The sequence below is a fragment of the Orcinus orca genome, chromosome 3 (genome assembly GCF_937001465.1).
Source record: "Orcinus orca chromosome 3, mOrcOrc1.1, whole genome shotgun sequence".
NCBI lineage: Eukaryota > Metazoa > Chordata > Mammalia > Artiodactyla > Delphinidae > Orcinus > Orcinus orca.
Genome location: NC_064561.1, coordinates 7895410 through 7912664, shown reverse-complemented (window position 1 = coordinate 7912664; position 17255 = coordinate 7895410). Strand labels below are relative to the sequence as shown.

General features: G+C 53.2%; 2 protein-coding genes across 2 annotated transcripts in view; both read right to left on the bottom strand.

Annotated features, from left to right (window-relative positions):
• The window catches only part of PRKCSH (protein kinase C substrate 80K-H), a 140382-nt gene that overhangs the window by 54004 nt on the left and 69123 nt on the right, over positions 1-17255 (bottom strand). The window lies entirely within an intron of this gene.
• On the bottom strand, positions 975-7984 carry CNN1 (calponin 1). Its single transcript, XM_004277405.4, has 7 exons — positions 7554-7984; positions 5414-5535; positions 2972-3038; positions 2725-2862; positions 2421-2531; positions 1788-1934; positions 975-1707 (listed from the first exon to the last, which is right to left on the bottom strand). Exons 1-7 carry the CDS (start codon positions 7752-7754, stop codon positions 1462-1464), a joined length of 1032 nt encoding a protein of 343 aa, XP_004277453.1. The 5' UTR covers positions 7755-7984; the 3' UTR covers positions 975-1461.

Here is a 17255-nt window from a genome sequence, read left to right as displayed (position 1 = left end):
ATAACTTCTGGGCAGGTTAGCTGGGGCCCACATCACCGGGAGAGCAGGGTCCCCTCTGAAATGTGGGGAGGTTGGGACCTTGTCCAGACTTCTGGGATCCTGGGCTGGCAGGCCAGGCGCCTGGGCCAGCTGCACCCTGCAGTCAGCTACCTAACTGCTCTGTGCCAGTTGGTAAAGGGCTATTGCCAAAGTGCCTCCACTGTGCCCATCCAAAGTGGGCACATCTTTCCAAAGTGCCCATCTTTCCCCGCTGCCCTGTCCCCTCCCACCTTCCCACAGTCTACTTCAGGGCTAAAGGGTTCTCCCTGCCCACAGGGGCCTCCAGGACCTGGCTGGTTGTCCATTCTCATGGTCAGTACCAAATGTCATCCCCTGTCTGGAGGCGTCATTTCATTTAAGCTCCCTGTGACCCCACAAGGTTCCATGTCCTCATTTTCCTAATGCGAAAACAGGCCTAGGGAAGGGAAGTGACTTGCCCAAGGTCACCTAGCTGGCAAGCTGCAGAACTGTGATTTACATCCCATCTAGCCCGTTCCGGCGCTTGGCCTCAACGCAACCCACAGGCCCCCAGGGAAGGTACATATGTGTGTATGTGTGTGTGTGTGTGTGTGTGTGTGTGTGTGTGTGTATTGTGTACCTGTGTGAGGGTTTATGTTTTTATGTGCCTTGACGTAGGAGTGTGTACTGCATGTGTATCTGTGCGTGAAAGGGTATGTGCAGTAAGGCTGTAGAGAGCGTGTGTACACCATACACAGGAAGTGTGCGTGCATGTGGATTTTGTGTGTGAGTCGGGGTGGGGGGGAGCCCATCCTGGGTCCAGCGAGCTCTGTGAGCTCTGTGTGTATCTTAGGGTGCATGTGAGTGTGTGTGCCTGTGCAGATGTGTGTGTGGGAGATGGGGTGTATCTGAGCGAGGCCACTTATGCGTGTGCTACAGCCACCCAGCCTCTGTGACAGCAGCCCTGAGTCCTCAGATGACTTTACAGCCATTTATTGTGCTCCAGTGAAGTAGAAAAAGAAAGTGCTCGCGTTACAAACACCGCTGTCACATCCCTTAACGCCAGCTGCAAACCAAACCGCGTGTGTCCGCTGGGGGTCTGGGCATGCAGTTTGCTCCCACTGTGGGAATGGGGGAGGGGGGCGAGCCTGGGCTCTGGGGGCTTCGCTTGGGGGGGCTTCTTGTCCTGGGGGACCCACCTGTGGGGAGTGGGGGACAGCGGGGTAGCTTTGCTCAGTGCGTCCTTTGGGTGCTGTTGGGAACACCCGGCTCTATGCTGGACGCAGGGAGGAGCCCCCTTTCCCCCCCCAGGCCCCCCCCAGTCTGCTCCCCCCAAACGCTAACCCTGTAGGCAGTTGCCAGGGGGCTGGAGGAGCCATGCAGGGGGAGGGGGTCGGCGGGCCGGGCTGGGCCCTGCCAAGAGCAGCACCGGCCTCCCCGGGGGAAGGTGGGAGGCCCAGGGCCCTAGGCGGAGTTGTAATAGTTGTGCGGGTGGTGGTCGTGGGCAGGCTCGCCCAGCTCCGGGTACTCGGGCGTCAGGCAGTACTTGGGGTCGTAGACCTGGCGGGGCAGCCCATACACTGTCATGCCCCGCTGCGAGGCCCCCTTGTTGCTGCCCATCTGCAGGCTGACATTGAGCGTGTCGCAGTGCTCCATGCCCAGCCCTGGCTCGAAGATCTGCCGCTTGGTCCCGGGAGCAGTCATGCCGGCCTGCGGAGGGCAGTGCAGTCAGGCCGAGGGGACGGCGAGGGGCACAGCCCCACCAGCCCGCCCCATGGCCCCCCACACACCTGGCTGGCTCCCTTGTTGGTGCCCATCTGCAGGCTGATGGTGGCCTGATCCAGGGGCTGGTCTGTGCCCAGCTTGGGGTCATAGAGGTGGCGCCGGGTGCCGTAGGCTGTCATGCCCTGCTGGCTGGCAAACTTGTTGGTGCCCATCTAGGGAGCCAGAAGGAGAATCACCCCTTACAAATCTCACGGTGGGCCACAAGATGTAACTGCTCATGTCAGCAGACACTTACATGGCCCTCTAAGGAGGCACTGTTTCCACGCTCAGGCTACAGACTGGAAACTGAGGCCCAGAGAAGGTGGGTCACATGACTGATAGGTGGCCTGACTTCCAGGGTTCAAGTTCCAGCCCGGCCACTCATCACATGGGCAATCCTGGCAAGTAAGCTATCTTCTCCAGGCCTCAGTTTTCCCGTCTGTATAAAGGGTATGCTGATAACAGTACCCACCCCCTAGAGCTGTCAGAGGAGTGAGTTAGGGTATGGAAAAATGCCGAGCGTATAGTCTAGTAAAGGCCAAATATCCTGCCACCCCCCCACCAAAGCCTGCAGGGACCAGGGCGCCCTCCCAGCCTCCTCCACTCCCTGACCCTCTGCTCAGCTCAGCAGTGAGACCCGGATGTAGAAGGGGCGGTACCTGCAGCCCGATGATGTTCCGCCCTTCTCTTAGCTTCCCTGGCTCAAATTTCCGTTCCTGCTTCTCTGCATATTTCACTCCCACGTTCACCTTGTTCCCTTTCGTCTTGGCCTGGGGAGGGTGAGGGAGGCAGGGGCTGACAAGGAAGCCCTGGGCCACACTGTCCCCTCGGAGACCCTAAGCAGCACCTGCTTTCCCCCTCCCACCCATGCGGGGCTCAGAGGGCACAAGTGGCCCCACCCGCATCCCAGCCCCGAGCGCCCGCAGCCTCCAGGCCCCATACCCACCCTTCAGCCACACTCACCATGCTGGCCAGGGCCAGGAGGGTGGACTGCACTTGGGTGTGGTTGGTGTTCTCGAACAGGTCGTTGGCCTCAAAGATGTCGTGGGGCCTCACCCCGTACTTGGTGATGGCCTTGATGAAGTTGCCGATGTTCTCCAGCTGGAGGGGAGCCGGTGGTGGTCAGGGATGGGAGGGGAGTGGGGGTCTGGGTGGAGCTCTGAGGGGCTATGGGCCAGGGGTCGAAAGAGTTAAGAGAGTCTGGGCTCACCTGGTGCCAATTCTGGGTGGACTCATTGACCTTCTTCACAGAGCCTGGCTGGAGCTTGTTGATGAACCTGCAAGGCGCAGGGGAGGGCACTGAAGAAGGGGAGCCCTACTGCCCCCACCCAAGCCCTGCCCAGCGGGACAAGGGGTCAGGATGACGGTCAGTGGGAGCTTTCCTTTTTTCTGTTTCCCACTGCAGTCAGCCCCCAGCTGCAGCCCCACCACAGACCGTCTGCACACACAGGCAGGACCCAGATGGGAAACCAACCCCGGGGAGCTAGACTCATTCAGGTCAGAAAGTCTCCCGATGGAGGGTGTAGGGGAGTCTCCTGGGTGCACCTGCCTCGCTTGTGACCACGTTTCAATCTCATTTTGCGAACCGCTACACCTCGGAGAGCCCGCAGCTCAGAACTGGGGCCTCTTCTCTGGCTACACTCACCCCCTTGATCTCATCCAGTCTCTTGGCATTTTATTTTATTTTTTGGCCACGCTGCGCGACATGTGGGATCTTAGTTCCCCGACCAGGGATCGAACCCGTGCCCCCTGCAGTGGAAGCGCAGAGTCTGAACCCCTGGACAGCCAGGGAAGTCCTCTTTTGACTTTAAATGCCATTCACATGCCAACAACTCCCCAACATTTCCTGCAGCCCACCTCTTACTCTCCATTCCAGCACCCCACATGAGTGTCTCAAATCAAATTCACCCTACCTGGACTCCTGACACCCACTTTCCCCCACAGAACTCCCTCCATCCTCCCCGGCTCAGTAAACCCAGCCCTCCAGGTCTCAGACAAAGCCCTCCGCCGCCCTTGACTCTCCTCTCCCTCTCTCTCACCCCCACATTCCATCCCTCAGCAATTCCTTTTACTCTGCCTCCTGAAGACTTCCAGAAGCCCACCTCCGCCCTGCTCTGAGCCACCAGTGTCTCTTTCCTGGGCTCTTGCCTTGACCTCCCCTTGGGCTCCCAGCTTCCACCTCATCCCCTCCAGATGCTTGTCATCCCATGGCTAAAATGGCCTTCTTAAAACAATTCCGTATGGTTTATCATAGGATATTAAATATAGTTCTCTGTGCTATACAGTAGGACCTTGTATAACTTTGCTGTACAGCAGAAGTTAACACAGCTGTAAATCAACTATACTTCAATTAAAAAAAAAAACTTCCAGTTACTCCCCAGTTCAGAGCACTCCCATGGTTTCCTATTGCCTTGAGAATAAAAGCCTAACTCCATAGTATGAAGGATGAAGAGGCCCTGTACCATCTGGCCCCCAGCTAACTCCCTCCACTTTCCCTGATCACTGAGGCATGCTCCCACCCCAGGGCCTTTGCACTGGCTGTTCCCGCTGCCTGGCCCACTCTTCCCTAAGATGTCCTGCCGGCAACTTCCCTCACTTCATCCAAGATTCTGCTTCAACATTACCTCTTCAGAAAGACCTCCCAGACCATTCTGTACAAAGCAGCAACCCTTCACCCCATGCCCCCCGCCCCCCATCCTTCCCAGCTTGACTCTTCCTCATGGCATTTCCCACCACAGGCAAGTATGTGATTATTTCATCAATTATTTGTGCAATCACCCCCACCAGGACTAAAGCTCTGTAAGCGCCCCAAGTCAAGTGTGTTTTGTTCACTATCCCCAGCGCCTAGACCTGGCTGGCACACAGCAGGTGCCCCATAAATGCACCTCCTACAGAAATGGGTGGGTGGCCCTGTACTCTTTAAGGCCTGGGACACCAGACCATCCCCCGATTCCTTGGATATGGTAGAACATCATCCCCCAGCCCCTCTCTTTCCAGCAGCTAGGGCTTGGTAACGCTGTGCCTTCGGGAAGCTTCCCTAGCACAAGCTCTGGCTCTTAGGGTCACCCTGCCCTGGGTCAGACTCAGAGAAAAAGACAGGACCCCAGCTGGGCTCAGGGCCCCACCCAGAAATAGGGTTGCAGTGAAATCTAGGAGGTGGAATCTGGAATCGGGGCTTGGGAGCTGTTGAGGGTTTTCCTCTCCCTCAGTGATTAGGTTCTGAGAGGGGGAGAAAATCAGGGCCCACTTAAATTACTGTGGCACATCGCTCAGGTCACCAAGCCAGCAGTGGACAGCTGATGTGGCCCAGTGCCTTTTCGCTGTGACCTCCCTTTCTTGGGACTCTAGAGACCATACATGTGGCTGCCCCGTATGCGTTGGCGGTTCAGACTCTAGATTCGGAAGTCATTTCTGTTGGAACAGCGTGGGACTTTGGGCGACGTGTTTTACGTCCCCAAAACTGGGCTCAGTTTTCTTTCCTGTTAAATGGGCACAGTGGTTATCTTTATATCTGATACCTCACAACAAAGGTATCAGATATAACGTGCCCAATCCAGCTCTGAGCTCTTGGTCATTTGAGGGGCTCAGGTAGTAGAGATGAGGGGTTGGGGGCAGCCCAAGGCAGAGTCTGAGCCATGAGTGCCGCACTCACTCGCAAAGAATGATGCCGTCTTTGAGGCCGTCCATGAAGTTGTTGCCAATGCGGCGCCCTGTCACCCCCTCGATCCACTCTCGCAGCTCCTGTTCCCGCTGGTGGTCGTACTTCTGGGCCAGCTGGCGGTGGGGGACACAGAGAAGGTGGTGAGGACGCAGTGGGGAGCAGGGTTGGCTCCCAGGCCCAATCCAAGCTTCCCTAGGTCTGTTCTCTTCCCTCGTCCCTTCCCAACTAAGGCAATTCTGTCCCAACGTCCAGTTGAGGGGGGTGGGGGGGGATGTGCTGAGGGCCAGTGTTGAGGCGGCACCTGCCCAGGGGCCATTCCAGGCATTCTGAGGTTTGGCACCACCGAATGTGGATTAAGGGGTGGAGAACGAGATACTCAGAGCTGGGGGGCGGCGCCTGGCCTCTTGGTTCCCCCTGCAGACCAAACTTGGGGTTTAACTTCCCCTGGCCCTGCCCCCCTCCTGGGAGCTTCAGGCAGGGGAGGAGGAGCCCTAAGGAGGTGTCCCCCGGATGCCGCCTTGCAGGGGACAGCTCTGTCTTATATCTCTGTCTCAGTGTCTCTCTAGGTCCTCATCCCTGGGGCCCCCTCTCTGGCTCGGGGCGAGGGCCTGTCTTTGCCTTACTCCTGGCCCCGTGCATGTCTGTATTTCTCTGTCTCTCTCCCCATGGCACGATGTCCTCAGTCTCTCTCCCAGCTCTGTCTGTCTTTCCTAGGCACTGTCATCCTGTCCCCATCTCTTCGTGTCCGGCTGGGGGTGGGCCTCATAGATCGTCCATCTCTGCTTTCTAGGTCTCTCTCCATCTCTCCGACTCCAGGTTCCCTGCCTCGGGCGAGGATGGGGCTCAGCGGTCTCTCCACCTCTCCATCCCTGTCTCAGTCTTATCTTGCTCCAGGCTCGCCCTCCCCCATCCGTCCCTCTCAAGTCTCAGGCTTCCAGTATCTCTGCGTCTCTCCCCCACCTCTCCTCTCCCGCTTTGCCCCCGCTCCGTTTCCCCAGAACTCTCTACCCCAGCCCAGACAGGCTCCGGGCCCCTGGGAGACCCGGTCGCCCCTTCTTCTGGGGGAGGGGAAAGAGGAGGGGAAGGCCCCCTCACCTGGCCCCGGCCTTGCCGCCCCCCTCCCCATCAGCCCGGCTTTATAAAGCAAACCGGCCCTTATATAGCGCGGCCCCGCGGGCCGGGCTCCCGAGGCCGCCTTATATGGCGCGGCGGCTCCGCTCGGCTCCTGGGCCGGCGCTGGGGGGAGGGGGGGCGACGCTGGGATTTGTCTCCTGCCCGAGCACCCGTCCCCTACCCGCCCCCTCCTCCAGCCCCGAGGATCCCCCCGACCCAGGTTCCCAATCCCAGCTCCCCATTTCCTGCCTGTGGAACCCTGGGAAAAGCCACCCTGAGCCTCAGTGTTGCCCTCTGTCAAATGGGGCTGGGACTCCTCCCTGGGCAGTGCTCAAGGGATTGTTCCAGTGGGTTGGGGACTTCAAGCTCGCTGCCCTGGAGAAGCTGATCCCATGGGGGACGCGGGCCGCAAGTTCAGGGGCCCAGTTCTGAATCTCTCTTATATAGGACCTGAGCTACTTGTCTCTTCTTTCTGAACCTCAGTTTACCCATCCATAGCATGAAGGCGATGTCCCCATGTCCTCCCACCCCCAGAATTAGGAGACCCCTGCTTTGTCCCGAATGCCCACTCTCTGCCTATCCCCAGCTGTCTCCGTTTCCTTCACAATCTCCAACACCTTGGGGCCTCACCCCCCAGGAACTCCAGCTCTGGAGCACTCCGCAAATTCTTTGTCGGGCTAGGGGGTGTGGGCAAAATCAAGTCCTTCCCCAGACCCCCAGAAACAAAAAGGGTTAACGGGGGACTCTAATCAAGGGGGTTTCACAATGGGCCAACCGCCTCAGTTTACCTGTGACTGCCTGCATGCCCCCCCATTTCACACCCCAACAGGATCTGAGGGCTTTGGGATGCTCAGGCCAGGGAGGAAGGCAGCCCCTTCCCCATATACTCGTCCTTTTTCTCTCTCAGGTTCCAAGTCATATGGGATAGGCAGGAAGGGAGTCCAGGGAACCCCAAGTGTGGGGCCTCTGGCCTGGCAGGGCAAGTGGGCCAGGTCGCGGGGAGGCCCTCCAGCCCTACCTTGTTCTTGACCTCAGCTGACAGCCCGTAGGCGGGGCCTCGGTTGAAGTGAGCAGAGGACATGCCGGCTGATGGTGGACAGCGGTGGCAGCAGCGCTGAAGAAGGCGGCAGCAGCTGAAGATCCGTCTGCACCCTTTTCCCTCCTCACATGTTTTTGAAGCTCGGGAGGCGGCCCGGGCCTCTTCCAAGGCCCGTCCCATTGGCCATAGAGGCCTGCCAAGGGGCGGGGCGCCCCCCACCTTGGCCAGCCCCCCTTCGTGATGTCAGGGCCTTGGTATTGGGAGCTGATTGTGTCATTGTTTCCACCTAGGGGGGCGGCCTGGGTTATTCATTTTTGGGGCGGCGGGCAGCTTGGCCAGACAGAGACCACCAACCTTTCCCCACTCCCCACTGTTCATTAGGCCTCTGGCTGGGTCTCCTAGTCTCTTTGTGTCTGTCTCTGAGGCCATCTCCCCACATCTCTAAGGTCATCTTTCTTCATTTCTCTCCTGTCTTGAGGCAGGACTACCACCTGTGGTAGTTTATGGAGCACCACCCTGGTTTTAAGTCCAGACACCAATAGTCTATAAGTGTAGGCCAGCCCCTTCCCCTCTCTGAGCCTCTGTTGCCTCACCTGTAAAACAGACTAATGATAGTGCCTGCTCATGAGGCTGTTGTGAGGATCAGAAGAAATAATGCCTGGGACCTCCCTGGTGGTCCAATGGTTAAGACTCTGTGCTTCCACTGCAGGAGGCACGGGTTTGGTCCCTGGTCAGGGAACTAAGATTCCACAAGCCGGGTGACGCAGCCAAAAAATAATGCCTCCAATATGCCCAGGGCAGTGCCTGGCACAGGGAAGGACAGGGAATAGCAGTATTTCTGCTGAGAATCTGGCACCCCACTTCTGTCCCCTCCATCCCCTCATAAGGACCTGGGGGAGCAGACATCCTGGATCTCACCCTCCCCATCCACCTGTGGGTTGCCTGAACCACGGAGTGGCTGTGTTAGTGGGTTCCAGGCCATGGACACCCCCATATATTCCTGTCCCAGCCAGGCTGGCCTGGAGGGAACACCTGCAAGCAGCCCTGCCTGTCCAGATCTCACCCCTGTACCATAAGGGTGGATGACATGCCCACGTCATGCCACGTATGTTTAGGCCATGTTAGTGACACTTGGATAACATGTCAGCAACCATATCACACACTAATGATACATCAAGGACATGCAATTTGCTGGCCACATGCTAAGGGCACAGCCGTGATGTACTAATAATGACAACAGCCCTTATGTTAGGCCCTGGTCCAAATGCTGTACATGTATCCACTCGTACATACCTCACAACACCCTCAGAAGTGGGTGCTGCTATTCTATGCACTTTACAGATGCGGAAACTGAGGCACCAGGGTGTGGAATCCCCATCCCAGTGTCACACAGCTCACTAGTGACAGAGCAGAATTTGAACCCGGGCCTCTGCCCCTAATGCTATGAGGCTAAGGCAGGGCTTCTCAATCTTGCTACTGTTGACACCCCGGCTGGATAATTCATCGTGGGGGCGGGGGTCTGTCCTGGGCATTGCAGAACTTGAAGCAGCATCCCCAGCCTCTACCTACTCAGTGCCAGAAGCAACACCCCCCCCTCACTTTAGTCTTTTTTGTTTTGTTTTGGCCGTACTGCATGGCATGCGGGATCTTAGTTCCCCGATCGAACCCGAGCCCCATGGGGGGTCTTAACCACTGGACCGCCAGGGAAGTCGTTCCTCCCTTCCCCCCACCCCACCTTAGCCTTGACAAACAGGAATGTCTCCAGAGGTTGCCAAATGTCCCTGGGAAAGCTATGGGGGTGAGGGGTCGGCAGCAGATCGCTCCCATTTGAGAACGACTGGGCTAAGGCAACTACTGACAAGTTGATAGCGTGTAATGGTACATTGAAGATACGCTAAAATACATAAAATGAGCAAACAATTAGCTCCTACTACGTACTGAGTGCTTTGGATCTGTCAACTCATTCCTCACAGCAGCCTTATGATGTGGGGTCTAAATGTTGTACAGAGAGGTGAAGCCGACTGCCCGGAGTCACACAGCTCCAGGGTGGCGGAGCTAGGATTCAAACGCGTAGGTTGCTGGATCCTGCCCACACTGAGCGGCCTGCAGCGGGCCACAGGTCGCTACTGCGCATGAGAGGACCCGCGCCTCCGCTAGCTCTCGGCCGGCGCCCCCTGGCGGCCCAGGAGGGCGGGGGCGGGGCCTGGCGGCATCCAGGCGGCGATGACGCAACGCGCTGACTCATTCGGCCCCGCCCCCCGGCCCGCGGTCGCTTGGCCATTTATAGAATCCGCGCCGGCTCTGAAGTCACTGCCCAGGCACGACGGGGGCGGGGTGGGGGAGCACTTGGCTTGCCCCCAGACGGGGCAACCCGGGGTCTCCCTAGGGAGCAGCCATTTTTGGGTCCATTTGTCCCTCCAGTTCTGGGTCGGTGTCTCTGTATCTCTTGCAATGTCTTTTGGTCGTTCTGTGCCCGTCTCTCAGCGTCGCCTAGCCTTTTTCTGTCTCAGCCTTTGTCTCTCTCTGCGTCTCTATGAATCTGCCCATCTCACTGTCTCTGTCTTTCTCTCTGTCCCCGTGTCTCCTCTCTCTTTATCTCGCCGTCTCTGCGTCTCAGTTTCTGTTCCGCGCCTCTTGGTCACCGTTTTTCACTGTGTCTCTGTATCGTCTCTGTTTCTGTCTGATGGATGGGGGTAGAGGCGGAGAGAGGGGACTGATCCCAGCCCGAGGCCCCAGCCCCAGGGAACTCCCCCATCACTGGCTGCCCGGTGTGCAGACCCCCCACTCAGCTCCTGTTTGGCGCTTCCCAGGCCGCAGCCCCTCTGTGCCTCAGTTTGCCATCTAAATGAGAAGGATGAGAAGGATGGACTTTAGTAACAGTTTCTTTTCTCGAAGAGTCCAGGACAGTCATGAAAGAAAAGCTCTGCCTTTCCTCAATCTTAGGAGATCCCCCAGAAACTTTCTGACTCTCAGAACTAACACACACACACACACACACACACACACACACACACACACACACACACACACACACACACACACACACACCCTCTGTGCCTGTGTCCGGGAGAGTCTCACCCCCTTCACTTGCCTACCTTGGCAGACCGTGTCTGCCAGCACCCCCAAACCCACCCCCTACCTAGCTCTCCTTTCCCCAGATGGCTTCTGTTTCTGGAGGGCTCACTCCATGCCAGACACTGTGCCAGGCACAATCTCACTTAATCCTCACCACCACCCTCTTGAGAGGGGAAGTCTTAGACCCCTTTTTATTTGGGGGGGGGCGGGACGGTGGGGCATGTGGGATCTTAGTTGCCTCCCCAGGGATCAACCGGAGCCCCTTGCTTTGGAAGCACAGAGTCTTAACCACTGGACTGCCAGGGAAGTCCCTTAGACCCTTTTATAGATAAAGAAAAGGTTCAGAGAAACCAAGTCACTCTCCCAGGGTCACGCTGCTTCTGCTGCTCCCACATCCTTCCACATGTATTTCTTGAGTGCCCAAGCACGCTCTCATCTTTGTGGTCCCTTCTGCCTCGACACATTTCCACAAGATGCCTGTGAGCCCTCTCCCTCATTTCCTCTGCTCAGATGTCCCCTCTTCAGAGAGGCCCTCCCTGACCACGTGCTCTAAAATAATGTATCCCACACCCCCAGACTGTGAAAGGATGGGCAGGAGGGAGCTATTCACTTAAGTGTTTGCACCTGACGGTGGATACGTACGTCTGCCTCCATAAAAACTTCCATTTGAATAAGTGATTTTAAAAAGCCCCCTCGGGGCTTCCCTGGTGGTGCAGTGGTTGAGAGTCCGCCTGCCGATACAGGGGACATGAGTTCGTGCCCCGGTCCGGGAAGACCCCACATGCCGCGGAGCAACTAAGCCCGCGCACCACAACAACTGAGCCTGTGCTCTAGAGCCTGCGAGCCACAACTACTGAGCCCGCGTGCCACAACTACTGAAGCCTGTGTGCTCTAGAGCACGTGCTCTGAAACAAGAGAAGCGACTGCAATGAGAAGCCTGTGCACCACAACGAAGAGTAGCCCCTGCTCGCTGCAACCAGAGAAAGCCCACATGCAGCAAGGAAGACCCAACACAGCCAAAAATAAATAAAATTTTAAAAATAATAATAAAATTTAAAAAATAAAAAGCCCCCTCCACAGGACTTCCCTGGTGGTCCAGTGGTTAAAAGTCCGCGCTTCCACTGCAGGGGGCGCGGGTTTGATCCCTGGTCGGGGAACTAAGATCCTGCATGCCGCATGGTGTGGCCAAAAAAAATGAAAAAAATAAAAGAATGGCCCGGATTGGCAAAAATCAGAATAACTCATAACAACAAATGCTGGGGAGGCTTAGGGGATATCTTTGATGGACATGGGCAGTTTGTTGATAGCTTTCAAAATGATAAGTGTCCTTACTTTTTCTGGTGGTTACTTTTACGTGTCAAGTCAACTGGGCCAGGGGGTGCCCAGATACTTGGTCAAACATTATTCTGGGTATGTCTTCAAGGGTGTTTCTGGATGAGATTAATATTTGAATTTGCAGTCTGAGTAAAACAGATTGCCCTCCCCAATATGGATGGGCTTCATCAGATCAGTTGGAGGCTTGAATAGAACAAAAAGGCTGATTCCCCCGTCCACTAAGAAGGAACTCCTCCTGCCTGACTGCCTTGAGCTGGGACATAGGTCTTTTCCTGCCTTCAGACTGGAACTGAAACACCAGCTCTTCTCTGGTCTCAAGCCTGCCAGCTCTTGGACTGGAACTTATACCATTGATGCACCTGGTTCTCACACCTTTGTTCTTGGACTGAAACTACATCATCTACGCCCCTGGGTGCCCAGCTTGCCAACTGCAGATCTTGGACTTGGACTTCTCAGCCTCCATAATCACATAAGTCACTTCCTTATAATAAATCGTCTCTCTCATATATATCAATATATATATGTATGTGTACATACATTTTTTTTGTTTTTCTGGAGAACCCTACCTATGTAATACACCTTCTGAACCAGCATATCTCTTTTTTAGAATATTCCTAAGAAGTACAAGTGTAGGTATGAAGAATCACATTTATTGCAGTGGCCTTTTAATAACAAGTCACCCTGTAGATCTATCAACAGGGAATACGTGAGATAGACAAAGATGACAGCAGAATATGCAGCACTTTGTTTCAATTAAATAAAGGCACTGTGGTGCTGTGGTTAAGACTGTGGGGGGGGGCTCTGGATCCATATTCCATGGGTTTGGGGCATACCCTGGTGCTTCCTGGCTGTGTGATCTCAGGCAGGTGTCTTAACGTCTCTGTGGTTGAGTTTCCTCCTCTGGAAAATGAGCACATTAATAGTGTCCGCTTCCATAGGCTTGTTTCTTTTTAACTTTTTGTTTGGAGATAATTTTAAGCTTACAGAAAAGTTGCAAAACAAATAGCACAGAGAGTTCCCAAATACCCTTCACCCTGCTGCCCCTACTGTTGACATCTTACATAACCATAGTACGCTTATCAAAACTAAGAAATTAACTTTGGCACAATACTATTAATAAACTACAGACTCCAGTTTTTTAACTCATGTCCTTTTTCTGTTCCAGGACCCAATCCAAGATCCCTCATGGCATTTAGTTGTCATGTTTTCTTAGACTCCTTGGTCTGTGACAGTCCCTTAGTCTTTCACGACCTTGACACTTTTGAAAAGTACTGGTTAGTAATTTTATAGCCTGTCTCTCAATTTGGTTTGTCTTGATTAGAGTGGGGATTTTGCGTTAGTGAGAAGGATCCCGGAAAGGTGATGTTCCCTTCCCATACCAAGGGCTTATGATGTCACTATGACTTATTGCTGGTGATGTTAATCTTGGTCCCTTGGTTAAAGTGATGTCTGCCAGGACCCTCCACTGTGAAGCTGCTATTTTCTTTGAGTTGTTTTGAGGACTGCGTGTTAAAGGGTTTACATGAGGGCTTCACACATACTATTGTGCTCTGTGTTTAAAAAAAAAAATACCCCCCCCAAAAAAAGTACATGTCTGTGTTTGAATCAACTACTTCTGGAAGGATAAATTAGAAAATGAGAGCTGCAAATGCCTCACTAGGAAGAGGAACAACGGGAGCTCTAACGGCTGCGGCCAGGTTGGTGAGCCCACCACCACCCACGCGTGCCTTCACCCAGACCCAGCTGAGCAGATCGAACTGCGCCTACTTATAGCTGGGCACGCCCAGCAGAGGGCAGTAGCACTCCCAGCAGCTGCCCACGTGGCTGTCAACGTGCTGGGGAGGGTGCGCAAGCCCTCCTGGACCGGCAGTTGATTGGCTGTAGCGCCTCTTAGATCTGCCAATCACAGGAATCTCGATGGCAGATGTGCTGCGGCTGCGCAGAGTCGTGGAGGCATCCTAAGGGTGGCTGTGAGCATCTTTCTGTCCCCCTGCCAGCACCCTGTGTCAGGGAGGCCAAGGGATTGCAGAAGTGGCTTTATGGGAGCGGAGAAACATCATCGCCTGGAGCCTCTGCCACTGCCAACCCCCCATTTTATGTGCTAATCTGTTGGGGTAATTAATAGCCTAAAACCAGGGCTTTCTGGGGGAGCCCAGGAGCCCCACCACCACCACTCCACTCTGACCTCCTCGTATTTCCCTCAGTTCACTCCACTCCAAAGGCCTTTGCAGTTGCTCCTTATGCCCCAAGTGTTCCCCAAATCTCCAGATGGTTCACTCACCTCCTTCAGGTCTTTACTCAAAGATCACCTGCTCAGTGACACCTCCTAACCAGCCAGTTTCAAACTGCAAACCCCTCATGCACCTCCTTCCTTTTTCTGCTTCACTGTTCTCTGTGTCACTTATCATTTTTAAGTAGACTTTTTCAAAATTGTGGTAAAATATAGAACATAAAATGTCCTATTTTTAAGTGTACAGTTCTGTGATATTAAGTACGTTGATGGTGTTGTGCAGCCATCACCACCATCCATCTCCAGAACTTTTTTCATCTTCCAAGACTGAAACTCTGCCCCCATTAAACAGTAATTCCCCACTCTCCCCCTCCCCCACCTCCTGGCAACCATCATTCTACTTTCTGTCTCCATGATAATTTGATTACTCTCTAGGTACCTCACATAAGTGGAATCATACAGTATTTGTCCCTTTGTGATTGGTTTATTTCATTTAGCATAAAGTCCTTAAGGTTTATCTATTTGTAGTATGTGTCAGAATTTCTTTCCCTCTTAAGGCTGAATAATATTCCATTGTATGTATACACTACATTTTGTTTATCCATTCATCTGCTGATGGACACTTGAGTTGCTTTGGCTATTGCGAATCATGCTGCTATGAACATGGGTGTGTGACCATCTGTTCAAGTCCCTGCTTTCAGTCCTTTGGGGTATATACCCAGAAGTGGAATTACTGAATCATAGGGTAATTCCATTTTTAATTTTTTTAAGGCACTGCCATACTGTTTTCCATGGTGGTTGAACCAGTTTACATTCCCACCAGGAGTGTACAAGAGTTTCACTTTCTTCACTTGTTAGAGTCTATTTTTTTGATAATGGCCACCTAATCGTTGTGAAATGTTTACATACACTTTACAAGTATATCATACATATAGAAAAGTGTACAATTATAGCTCAATGAATCAATTATCACTTTAAAAATATTTTTAATTGAGATATTACTTAAAGTAAAATGCACACATCTTAATCGAGAGCTCAGTGAATTCTCATATACACCCATGTAATCACCATGCACAGCTCAAGCTACAAAATATTTCTTTTTGAACAATTCTTAATCTGTTTATTAATATCAGCCCTTTTGTTAATTACATGTAGCATTTTACATTTTTACTTCATGAAAATATACCCTTTCTTGGAAACAGATTCTAAGTACTTGGAGAACTTAAATTTCTTTTCCTTTTTCAAATTAATTTCATATTTCCTTCTGGATCTAGCGCACAACACGTATTTGTTTTAAGTAATTAATTTGTTGAATTAGTGAAAGTATTCTGATGCTTTGTTTAAGATGGCAGAATGACAGAAGGCATAAATCTAAATACCTAAATTAATACACAGAACACAAAGAATCAAGCTCTACACACAAGCAAAACAGGGACTAAAAATTGCTGTTAATTACAGAAGGTTACATGTTCTATGTTCAAAATCACTGAAGATTCACAAGATGATAGACAAAATCATATCCTAAACAGTTCTGAAGTTGCACTTAATATTTTTTCAAGCTGCATATAGTTATGAAAATATTTCTATAGAACATGGATCTTTCGGACTTCCCTGGTGGCGCAGTGGTTAACAATCCGCCTGCCAATGCAGGCGACAAGGGTTCGAGCCCTGGTCCAGGAAGATCCCACACGCCGCGGAGCAACGAAGCCCATGTGCCACGCACAACTACTGAACCTGCACTCTAGAGCCCATCAGCCACAACTACTGAGCCTGCGCTCTAGAGCCCGCGAGTATGTGCCGCAACTACTGAAGCCCATGCGCCTAGAGCCCGTGCTCTGCAACAAGAGAAGCCACCACAATGAGAAGCCCGCGCACTGCAACGAAGAGTAGCCGCCGCTCACCAAAAGCCCACGTGCAGCAACAAAGACCCAACACAGCCAAAAATAAAAACAAACAAATAAATATTTATTTTAAAAAAAGAAAAGAAAAGAACATGGGTCTTTTTTCCATCTCCTCCACGAGCATGCCAGCTCCCCCAGGTCAGGAATCTTTTTTTTTTGCTCACTGCTTTTCCTCAACACTTAGAACGGTGCCTGCTACAAAGGAGGCTCTCAATAAATGCTTGTGTTTTGTGTGTGTGTGTGGTTTTTTTGTTTGTTTGCTTGTTTTGTTTTGTTTTTTGCCGCACCACCCAGCTTGCGGAATCTAAGTTCCCCGACCAAAGATTGAGCCTGGGCCCTTGGCAGTGAAAGCGTGGAGTCCTAACCACTGGACGGCCAGGGAATTCCCTCAATAGGTGCTTGTTGAGTGACTCTGAGCCTTCTCGTGAAGGGGTGGGCACAGCCTCAAGATCCTATGCACAGCTTCCCTTTTTTTGGCCCTGGGTCTGAGGCTGCAGCAGGATTGAGGGAAGCTCTTCTAGATTGCTTCAACCCCTGCCCACACTCTGCTCTGGCGTACTCTGAGATGGCTCCCCAGCCTCAGGCCCCGGACAGGATGCGGTATATCCATAGAATGTTAAGGATGTCCAGGACCAGCAATAGACAAGGTCATCACCCCTCGAATTTTAGAACCGTATCACAGTGCCGCCAGCTATATAGACTCCAGCCACGGCCACACCAGCAAGGCCACTGGTGAGCTTTGGGGGCAGCTCACCATACTCAGGAACCAACTGTGGACAGGAGGGTGGTGATCAGGAGTGAAGGAGAGGAAGGTGAATGCAAGAGAGCAGCAGGAAGGCCCTCACATGCCCCCCAGACCCAAGTGCCCAAAATTGACAAAAGGCTGTGACAGACACAGATGGGCATAGAATTCTACAAGGTAATGCAGCCTGTCCTGGGGCTGGAGAAAGAGGGGCGAAGGCAGTGGCAGGGTAGTTATTCGGGCATGCCGAAGGCAGTCACGTGGGGCTGTCTCAAGGGACCGTTTACAGGCTTTAAAGGTTTGGGTGAGTTTCAGGAACATTCCCCCATTCGTTTACTCATTTTTGTAGCTAACATCTATTAAGCACTTCCCATGTTCCAGGCTCCGTCTCTAATGCT

What these genes read in the sequence shown, in the direction of transcription:
- CNN1 (XM_004277405.4), bottom strand. Translation starts at nt 7,754, where the DNA reads ATGGGACGGGCCTTGGAAGAGGCCCGGGCCGCCTCCCGAGCTTCAAAA. An exon ending in GACGGCATCATTCTTTGCGA is followed by an intron (nt 3,039 to 5,413) that starts GTGAGTGCGGCA and finishes TGCGCCTTGCAG; the next exon opens with GTTCATCAACAAGCTCCAGC. An exon ending in TCCTGGCCCTGGCCAGCATG is followed by an intron (nt 2,532 to 2,724) that starts GTGAGTGTGGCT and finishes CACCCTCCCCAG; the next exon opens with GCCAAGACGAAAGGGAACAA.